This window comes from Priapulus caudatus, unplaced genomic scaffold (genome assembly GCF_000485595.1).
Source record: "Priapulus caudatus unplaced genomic scaffold, Priapulus_caudatus-5.0.1 Scaffold356, whole genome shotgun sequence".
Classification (NCBI taxonomy): Eukaryota; Metazoa; Priapulida; class Priapulimorpha; order Priapulimorphida; family Priapulidae; genus Priapulus; species Priapulus caudatus.
In genome coordinates, this window is record NW_014577417.1 from 241,854 (window position 1) to 252,997 (window position 11,144).

An 11,144-nucleotide genomic window follows, 5' to 3' on the forward strand; every position below is an offset into this window, starting at 1 on the left:
TTTTCAAATGCTTTTCCTCTAAAGTCTAAGATGAATCTCTAAGATACAGAAGTGAGATATTAACATTGGACAATTTATTGCCATTAATATGCATGCCGAGCATAGTTTCTTAAGCAGGAACGTCCACAGTGAAGGTATAATCTGGTTAAGCAAGTCATGGTCACATGGAGAGTGATGTAAATATTAAAATAAATTGTGTTCTGGCTCTCCTTACAATTTGTATAGGCATTATTTAATTTTAGTAATTGTTTATTGTATGTTCATATTAATTTCATTCCGTTCATCCATCCACCTAATTCATCGCATTTATCTGTCCGTTCATTGCAGTGTTTGTATTTGAACTGGCTGGTCATATTGCGTGGATAAAGTACACGTTCAATACTTAATACAATTCAGTATATCGCTCATGGCCAAAACGCACGCACTATTTAGAGCGCGATTACACCAGGATTTTATTTTGCCTCTGTAATAACATTGTCATCTTTCGCCCGTAAAATACACCCGCCGACCGCATACACGCAGCACCACACAAATTAAATGTTTACAGTGAACAATTAAAACACACGGTACGTGATTATAAATTATTACTCCGAACGACGTGACGTGATCATTGGACGCCTCTCTTTTATTACGTCATACACAGTGAGAAATTGAAGGTGGCAATATCCTCACGCTCGCAGCTAATACTACATCATATTGTCTCATCGAAAATTTTTGTCGATGGCCTTTTTCTTGGAATCATTGTCACCTTGGTGACTTGGCAAGCCCGCTTTTGTAATGGACCATATTGCTATCATCGGAACAAATGTTCATTAGAAAAAATGTCAACGTCGCTGCATTCCAGGTGTCCATTTCCAGTACACTAAATAAAAAATATTTAAAAACGCACATCCTAAATTGTGCCTTTCAAAACTTTTGTAAGGCGTTACCTTTGCTAGTGGTCGGTGTCCGGTGGCATGCCGACCCAGTAAAATATTCAGAGAATAGTGTGAATTAATGAAGATATTTCGCAATGCTAGGCTACAGACGCGTTTCAAATGCTAAATTTCCTTGCCCATATCCATCTAACAAACGGTACAAATGAAACTTTGTCGTAAGCGAGTGTTAATTATTGCTATGCAGAACTTTCGTGTGTGCACACTTGACTGGAGTATCACAAGAATGGTACACACCATTAAACACGTCCTTGTCATAGCAGACCGGACAAGGGCGTCTGTTTTCGCTTGCCCGCGAGAAATCGCGTTACAAATTCGTTTGGCTGTTCGCGATTTTTAACTGCAGTCCTATTGCTTTACTGATAATCGGTTTTGGACCCAATATGCCAAAGCAGAAGTGCCACATACCTGCACTAACTGCTGACTGATAAGAACTAAGAAGTATCCTAGTTCAGCACAGACATCCTCGTGGACAGACTCATGAAAACCGGCCCTCACTACTTCCAACCGGTCGCACGCTTGCACATTTGAGAAAACACTGCCTTAAGGGACTAGCACCGTCCAAGGAAAAGTATCGGGTAATCATTGCTCCCCATCCTGCTCAGCGAATATCTGAGCCAGCTTATTGAGAGTATGGCACGTATCCTATGTCCAATCCTCTACAAAATATTGCCACTTGCGCGAATAGAATCGTAACTATAAAACAACATGGAAGTTTAAATAACATGTGTTTCTCTGCGGCACCCGCGCCGGTCACCTACCCAATGCACGGATCTGTTCGCGGCGGATAACCTCTCGATATTATTGCCGATCAAATAATGCAGGCGGCATTTCTTGAGTCTCTCACATGCGGCGTCTCGTCTGTGCTGCTGCAGTCTCCAACCACCCTGCGAGCAGCAGCTGCCTAATAAGCAATCTGCCTACACACACGTGTGGTTCGTACAGTGCAGTACCGTGTCGGTTCTCTCTCAATTCGGTCTTCCTCTTGTCGCAGCGACAACTACTCTGTTGATGTTCGCACGGCCCTCGTTCTTTCACACGGCCGAGTCCACGACGCAGGAAAATGGCTCACTCGTGCTATCCTCTGACATTTCCCACCCTGTACGGTGCGGCCGGTAGCACCGATGTTAACGCTGGCATCTTCTCGGCGCCCATCAGCTGCCGCCGCTCAGTGGAGGCAGTAATACGCGGCTCGGCCTCTACCGCAATCGTGCCGTGGGTCCGGAACCGCACGGTCGCCCCATCTAATCTGCCGAACGCACGGTGCTGGGACGCCCACGCCCTCTACGCTCGACGTGTGACGGTAGACGCAGATGCACACGGTGGCTCCCTCTAGCCGGTAGATAGAATCGTGCATCTTGCGGCGTGAGCAGCTGATGAACGACGAGAACAATCGACTGCGAGCTGGCGTTGACGTACTTGCTAGTAGTTGTACGGCTGCGCCCATGACGCGAGCAGGATCGACCAGGCAGTCGTGCGATCCTGGAAGATCGCCTGTGTTTTGGGTCGACTCGTACAGCCGTGCCGTCCTTGCACGATGTCCTCTTCAAGGTCGTGTACTCCTCGCAACAACGAGGCAGGGCGGGAATGGTTGGGTTGAGAGTCGAGATGGAGTGGATAACGATGACGTTTACAAAATTATGCAGTTTACCAACCTCTCTCTCACTCTCTGCTCTCTTCTCTCATCTCTCTCTCTCATCTCTCTTCGCTCGATCGTCCTCCTCATCTCCTCTCTCTCTCTCACAGAACTCTCTCTTCTCTCTCTCTCTCTCTCCTCTTCTCTCTCTCTCTCTCTATTGCCTCTTTCTGCTATTTCACTCCTAAAATTACCGGTGCTTTTTTTTGGGGGCATTGAACTTTCCTCCACGGATCTCACATCTCTCTATATATATAAGCTCCTTCCCTGGCGCTCTCTCCTGTCTCTGGCTCCCTCTCTCCCTCTCTTCGTCTCATCTGCTCTCCTCGATCGCTGCTCCTGCGCAGTTTCATCTCCGTCTCTCCATCTCCTCACTCATCTCTCTCTCGCTCTCTCTCTCTCTTCCCTCTCTCTTCTCTCTCTCTCATCTCTCTTCTCCTCGTCTCATCTCCTCTCGTCTAATCTGTCCCTTCATCCCCTCCCTTTCTCTATTCTCTCCCTTTCTATCGCTTGGGAATTGACTCTGCTCCACGATTCACTCTCTCTATATATAATATATGGCTTCTCCCCGGCGCGTCTATCTGCTCTGTCTCTGCTCTCTCTCTCATCTCAGTCTCACCTCTCTCCTCCCCCGAGTCTCTCCTCCTTTCTCTCCCTCTCCTCTCCACTCTCCGCCTCGTTCTCCTACTCTCTCCTCTCTCCGGACCCCCCTCTCCTCTCCTCTCGTCCGCTCCCCCTAGCGTGCTCTCTCTCCGACTCTCCCTCCCTCTCTTCGTGCAGTCCCCATCCCCTCTTCTTTGTTCGCCCCTCTCTCTCCATCCTCTCCCCTCTCTCCTCGTCTCCCTCGGATCCCCCTCTGCTCTCTCGTCCCGCTTCCTCCTCTCTCTTCGTCCCTCTCATCTCTGGCTTCTCGATCTCTCTCCCCCCTCACCCCTTCTCTCCTTCTCTCTCTTCGTCTCTCTCTCTCCCCCTCCGCTCGATCCTCCCTCTCTCCTCCCTCCGTCGCCCGTCTCCACACTCTCTCTTCTCTCCACTCTCATTCTATCTCTCTTCCGCCCTCCTCTCTCTCTCTCTCCACTGTAGTAAATTGCTACCGGTGCTACCGTATATAGCGACCCAGGGTAGTTGGAAGCCGGGGCGCCGTGTTGTCGGCATCGGACCTTGAACTGCACCCACAGCTTGCGCGATGCGCGACGTGAGGCGACACGGCTCGTGAGTTCGACTCACAGTCTGCGTAGCCGTCGTCACCGAGTCGGCGAAGCTGTCGGTGTAGGAATCCAGTGCACTAATTAGTAACCGGTATTAATTATAGTACTGAAGAAAAAATTGCCACACCAAATTTATAGTGAATAATTAGTGCCACACTAGTGAAACTGCACTATTAGTGCACTCTAATTGACTGGTTGCACAAATTATGTGCGCACACTGTAAGTAATATAGCATTATCAAGGGCTGCACTAACTGATAGGTCAACTACAGTAGGGGCCTAGTTAGTATTATATTGTTAGGATTGACATGATTAACAGTAGGTTTCCTCATGTCGAGCATTCAGAGCCTAGTATAGAGATGCTCTGATGAGCATGTCTCTGCTACAGCGCCTCTATATGTCTCGCACAGCGCCCTCTATACACCTACCTGCGCTTCTCAGACAGCATGTCTCCGGCAGCTGGTCGGCAGCGAACTGGATTGTCAGGCGGCACTGACGATAGGAAATACGGCGCCGCCCTTCTGCCGGTGCCACCTGCGCAGGCGTGCACTCGTGTTGCTGCAGGTAGTTCCGCGGGTATTGGAGACTCAAAGAAGTCGCGAGTGCCACGTTGATGCGGCCGCTCACGCAGGCGCGTCTAGAACAATGCCGCCCACTCAGATACGCAGCGCGCACCAGCAACGTGAAATGCATTACGTCAATCACCAAGCGTAACGCAAGCACGTCAGCTGGTACGCGCGCTACGCACACAGTAGCAGTCAATTCACCGCGCGTACCAAGCAACGACACTTATCACAGTTCAATGCACCGTCGCGTATACATACATAGACAGGGTTCTCCAAGAGCACTTATAGCCTGGCGGCCCGCCAGGCTATCGTCGAGTCCCGCCATCCTAAAATGCACCCGCCACTCTAAATATCATAGCCCCCGGACCCCCCTAGCACGCAAACCGCCTTTGGCGATTTGCAACTAGGACCGTAAAGGCAGAACCCGCCATGCTATAATGAAAAAGCTTGGAGAACCCTGATAGATACATACATAGATACAAACATAGATAGATAGATGACTGAAGAGGTAGATAGATAGATGGAGAGGTAGATACATAGATAGATAGATGGCCGGAGAGGTAGATAGATAGATGGCCAGAGAGGTAGATAGATAGATGGCCAGAGAGGTAGATAGATAGTTAGATAGATAGATAGATAGTTAGATAGTTAGATAGATAGATAGATAGATAGATAGATAGATAGTTAGATAGATAGATAGATATAGACAGACAGATAGATAGATAGATAGATGGCCGGAGAGGTAGATAGATAGTTAGATAGTTAGACAGTTAGACAGATAGATAGATAGATAGATAGATGGCCAGAGAGGTAGATAGATAGACAGCCGGAGAGGTAGACACATAGATAGATAGATAGCTAGATAGATGGCCGGAGAGGTAGATACGTAGATAGATAGATGGCCGGAGAGGTAGATAGATAGTTAGATAGATAGATAGATAGATAGATAGATAGATGGAGTGGTAGATACATAGATAGATAGATAGTTAGATAGGTAGATAGATAGATGGCCAGAGAGGTAGATAGATAGATAGATAGATAGATACATAGATAGACAGATAGATAGATAGATAGATAGATAGATAGATAGATAGATAGATAGATAGATAGATAGATAGATGGAAGGGTAGATACATAAATAGATGGCCGGAAAGGTAGATACATACATGGATAAATAGATGGCCAGATATAGGCAGATACATAGATGGACGGATGGATGAGTAAGTGGATAAATGGCTGGATGGATGGATGGACAAAAAACGGATAGATGGATGGATGGTAGGTAGGTAGGTAGGTAAACAGACATACAAAATACATACAAACATATGGACCGACCGACAGACAAATAGCCAGACATGGAGGCAAAGAGAGAGAGAGAGAGAGAGAGAGAGAGTGAGAAAGAGAGGTTGGTAAAAAACGCTAATTTTGTAAACGCATCGTTATCCCTCCATCTTGACTCTCACCCCACCATTCCGCCCTGCCTCGTTGTTGCAGAGGAGTACCACGACCTGATAGAGGACATCGTGCAGGACGGCCGGCTGTACGAGTCGACCAACCACCAGGCGATCTTCCAGGATCGCACGCTGCTGTCGATCCTGCTCGACGTCATGGCGCAGCCGTACAACTACTACAAGTACGTCAACGCCATCGAGTCGATGTTCCCGTCGTCCTTCATCAAGCTGCTCACGCCCAAGGTGCAGCGATTCTTCTCCGGCTAGAGGGAGCCACCGGTGTGCATCTGCGTCTACCGCACACGTCGCAGGTAGAGGGCGCTGGTGCGTCCCAGCACCGTGCGCTTCGCAGATAGAGGGCGCCAGTGCGGTTCCGACCCACGCACATTGCGGGTAGAGGGCGCAGCCGCGTATCTGCTCCACTGAGGGCGAGTGATGGGCCGCGAGAGATGCCAGCTTAACATCGGTGCTACCGGCGCCACCTACAGGGGAAATGTCAGAGGAAGCACGAGTGACATTTCGTGCGTCGTGGACTCGCGTGTGAAAGAACGACGGGCCGTGCGAACATCAACAGATGTAGTTGTCGCTGCGACAAGAGAAGACCGAACTGAGAGAGAACCGACGGTACTGCACTGTACGAACACAGGTGTGTAGGCAGTTGTTATTGGCAGCCTGTGCTCGCAGGGTGGTTGGAGGAACTAGAGCAGCAAGACGAGACGCCGCATGGAGAGACTCAAGAAAGCCGCCTGTTATTTGATCGGCAATAATATCGAGAGGTATCCCGCGAACGATCGTGGATGGGTAGGTGACCGGCGCGGTCCGCAGAGAAACACATTTTTTAACTTCCCATTTGTTTTATAGTTACGATTCTATCGCGCAAGGTGGCAATATTTTGTAGAGGATTGGACAAGGATACGGTGCCATACTCTCCAATAACGTGCTAGTATTGTGAGCAGGATGGAGCAATGATACGATACTTTCCTTGGAGGTGCTAGTACCCTTAAGGCAGTGTTTCTCAAACTGTGAGTCGCGACCGCTTGGAAGGTAGTGAGGGGGTTTTCATGAGTGTCACGAGGTGTCTGTGCTGAACTAGGATACTTTTCTTAGTTCTATCAGTCAGATAGTGCAGGGTGTGGCACTTGCTGGCTATTGGGTGCAAAACCATATCAGTAAAGCATAGACTGCAGTTAAAATCGCGAACACCCAAACGAATTTTGTACGCGATTTCTCCCGGGCAAGCGAAACAGGACGCCCTTGTCCGGTCTGCATGCAAGGACCGTGTTTCATGCGTTTGTACCATTCTTGTGATACTCCAGTCAAGTGTGCACACACGAAAGTTTGATAGCAATAATTAAACTCGCTTACGACAAGTTTTCATTTGTCCGTTTGTAGAGGAATGGGCAGGAAATTTAGCATTTGAAACGGTCTGTAGCCTAGCATGCGAAATATCTCATTACTTCACACTATTCTCTGAAATTTTACTGGGTAGCATGCCACCGGACCACCGACCACTAGCAAAGGGTACGTACAAAAGTTTGAAAGCACCAATTTACGGATGTGCGCTTTTTAATATTTTATTTAGTTTACCTGGAAATGACACCTGGAATGCAGGACGTTGACATTTTCTATGAACAATTTTTCCGATGAAGCATATGGCTCCATTACCAAAGGGGCTGCCAAGTCACAAAGGTGACATGATCAAGAAAAAGGGCCCATCGACAAAATTTTGATGAGAAATACTGATGTAGGTATTAGCTGGAGCCGTGAGGATATTGCACCTTCAATTTCTCACTGTGTATGCGTAATAAGAAGAGGGTCCAATATGACGTCGTCGTTCGGGAGTAATAATTTATAATCACGTACCGTGTGTAATTGTCACTGTAACATTTAATTGGTGTGGTGTGCGTGTATGCGTGCGGGTGTCTTTACGGCGAAGATGAACAATGTTAATACAGGCAAAATAAATCCTGGTGTAATTCGCGTCTCAGATGTGCGTTTGGCCTATGAGCGATATACTGCATGTATTAGTATTGAACGTGTACTTTTCACGCAATTAATGCCAGAGTCAATACAACGACTGAATGAACGGACAGATAAATGGAGAATAGGTGGATGGATGAACGGATGAAATTAAATATTGAACATAAATAAACAATTACTAACATAAATTGCTATAAATTGTAAGGAGACCCAGAACAAATTTATTTAATTTTACATCCTCATCCATGTGACCATGACTTGCTAACCAGATTATACGTGCACGATTCCTGTTAAAGAACTATGTCGGACTGATATAATGGCAATAATTGTCAAGTTAACATATCTCACTTTGTAATTCTTAGAGATTCCTTTACGACTTTGAGGAAAAGCAATTGAAAAGGAAATTGTACCAAGGACATGATCAGCAGTCTGAACCAAGTTTCACCCACTGTCCATTCACAGAACTATTACATTGGTTTGTGCTTAACCATCCATCCATGTATACATTAATGTTCACCATTCCATCAAACCTCAGTGCATAGGTCACGCAATAACATTGGCGCTAACGAGAGAGATCCCACAGTTCTGCAACACGAAGACAAATCAAACACGGAATCGGATTCTTTCCTTCTAAAAGTGACTTCATACCAAAGATTACCGAATAGCTTTACATCTCCCCCGTCCCTACACTCGTCAACCCCCCAGTCCCTGCCCTGCCCCAGCATCACCGCGCGCACACATACTCGCTACGCGCGAGGCGGGCCGGCAGGCATCGTCGTCGCCATGGTGATGACCGAACGGAGACTGTCCTGCGAGCTGGTGATGTTGCCGCGCCAGTTCTCCAGCCGCTCTTTCAGCTGCACCCAGTGGTGCTTGCTGTAGGTGCGCTGCACACAGTAGCTGATGACGACCTTACGCTGCAGCTGGTCCATCTTGCACAGTACCTTCTTCGTTCGCACGACTGCAGAAGATGCGAAATACAGGCGAGAGTTTAAATACGTCGCACAATTGCCGGAAAACGGGAGCAAGGTATAGTAGCACGGGACACAGTCGTGCAGTGATTGGCTATAGTAACAATAGGCTTTAAAAATAATATATATTGCAAGAGCAGTGTTCACCCGGCATTGACACAAGCGAGGCGGGGCGCCTCGCTCAAATTCTCAGCCGCCACACAGAAATGTGTCCAAAACAATGTGTCTTGCTGACGAAAATCACTGTTCTTCCATAGAACAGTGCTTATAATGCACCAAAATAGCATAGAATGCACCAAATTGCACCATTTTTTCAAACAATTTCTGGGGGGCATGTCCCCGGACCCCACTAGCTGGGCGAGCACCTGTGGTACTCGATTTGCTAAGACCTTTAAACGCGCAAGCACACAATTTTTTTTTACCACCTCACAGACCTTTTTGGCCAGGGGGAAAAATGTACTGAAAGGGTATTTCACATGAAAACCTTTCATCGGTGTGTAGCAAGCAATGTCAGATTAAATTCTCACCATCAATTATGAATGATTCTACTTCGTCGGACGAAATCTTCATTTCCTGCTGAATCGTGTCGAAGTGGATGTCTTTCTTGTTTTCGGCCATCGAGATGAAGGTCAGTAGACGCATCTTGTGTAAGTTATCCTCATTCTGGAGACCTAAGTGAAAAGACAATAATAGCGACCTTGAGTCAATCTTACCTCTGCCTCCATAGGAACCAACAGGGAAGGAAACAAAAGGATTTGAACCGAAGGATTACACTAAAGGAAAAAAAGGCTTATCGTCAGCACATTCACACACTACCAGCAATATATTTTTTGAACCTACCTAATGAATTCACAAAGTCCGTATTCTGCTGGTAGAAAGACTGGTACTGCGGCAGCTTCCCAGACACAAATATCGTAAGTAACTGGAAAAGCGAAATGCAAATATTACACTGAAGCATTATACAATGATAAACAATAAAAACATACCTACAAAGATTGATAAGATAATTGAGTGATAACAAATTGTGCTAAAACGCAATAATATACACATATTTTTATGAATACTCAGAAAACATCTAAAGGTATATGTTGTAAAAACCGCTCAGCTTCCTGACCCACAACACTCGTGTGACAGCCATGGGCAACACCTACGTCGTGGATGAGTTCTCCCTCGAGGAATTTGACAGGTTTCAGTGCAAGCAGATTGTCCATGATGAGCACGTTTGGGTCGGCGATGCAGGACACGATGCAGCTGTGAATGCAGACGTGCACTTAGCATATAATACATGACGTAACATACAATAACACCTATCGTAAAAATATAGAACATGTCGGTTTTACGTTTTACCACGTGCAAAATTCTGCACCATTCGAAAATGTTGTGCCGTGCAAAATTGCTGCACTGATGCGAGAAATGCCTGTGCTGATGCACATTCTACGGAGGTCATGCATTTATTCGATGCGGATGTTCATCGCTATGGTTCTAGTATTCGTTTTGTCTCTGTTCCTAATCACTACGCACATTAGCCACAACAATCTTTCCTACTGACCGCATCCTGCATTCCTCATCAGTCCCATCCCACTGTCCAACATAATCCCCCCTCAACTCCCACCCCTCCCTCTCGGCATCGTCGTCGTCATCGTCCGAGGAGGAGGGGGGAGGAGGATGAGGAGGAGGAGGAAGAGGAGGAGGAGGAAGATGAGGAAGAGGAGGAGGAAGACGAGGAAGAGGAGGAAGAGGAGGAGGAAGAGAATGAGGAAGAGGACGAGGAGGAAGAGGAGGAGGAGGAGTCATCGTCGTCATCGTCATCGTCGTCGTCGTCGTCGAAGGAGGAGGAGGAGGAGGAGGAGGAGTAGGAGTAGGAGGAGGACGGACAACGTCTCACCGGTGAGCCTCGCTGCGCGCCTGCGACGCGTTGTCCTCGGTGTAGGTGGAGAGCATCTCGATCATGACTCGCGTCGCCTCCTCGCTGTGCTTGTTCTCCAGCAGCGCCTCGTACAGCAGCCGGTAGAGCGTCTCGATCATGACTCGCGTCGCCTCCTCGCTGTGCTTGTTCTCCAGCAGCGCCTCGTACAGCAGCCGGTAGAGTGTCTGCACCTTGTCCGTCGACACGTCCCTCACCGCAATCCACTTCTTCACCTGCAGCCCAGCAAATGCAGACAGATAGATAGCAGGAGAGGTAGATACATAGATAAGACAGCCGGAGAGGTAGATACATAGATACATAGATACATAGATACATACATAGATAGATAGATAGATGGCCGGAGAGATAAATAGATAGATAAATAGACAGTCGGAGAGGTAGATACATAGATACATACATAGACAGGGTTCTCCAAGAGCACTTATAGCCTGGCGGCCCGCCAGGCTATCGTCGAGCCCCGCCATCCTAAAA

At 47.5% G+C, this 11,144-nt stretch overlaps 2 protein-coding genes across 2 annotated transcripts in view; one reads left to right on the forward strand and one right to left on the reverse strand.

The window, feature by feature from the left end:
- LOC106809455 (signal peptide, CUB and EGF-like domain-containing protein 3) overlaps positions 1-7,782 on the forward strand; it is a 48,433-nt gene extending 40,651 nt beyond the window's left edge. Inside the window, exons 15-16 of the mRNA XM_014812534.1 lie at positions 4,167-4,409; positions 5,839-7,782. Of these exons, the coding sequence (XP_014668020.1) occupies positions 4,167-4,409; positions 5,839-6,062 (467 nt within the window). The 3' untranslated portion in view covers positions 6,063-7,782. The remainder of the gene's footprint in view (positions 1-4,166; positions 4,410-5,838) is intronic.
- A 181-nt stretch (positions 7,783-7,963) lies between these two features.
- The window catches only part of LOC106809459 (eukaryotic translation initiation factor 3 subunit M-like), a gene marked incomplete in the record, with an annotated part of 8,823 nt that continues 5,642 nt past the window's right edge, over positions 7,964-11,144 (reverse strand). The window contains 5 exon segments of the mRNA XM_014812540.1: positions 7,964-8,736; positions 9,274-9,417; positions 9,587-9,668; positions 9,898-9,997; positions 10,632-10,759. Of these exon segments, the coding sequence (XP_014668026.1) occupies positions 8,522-8,736; positions 9,274-9,417; positions 9,587-9,668; positions 9,898-9,997; positions 10,632-10,759 (669 nt within the window).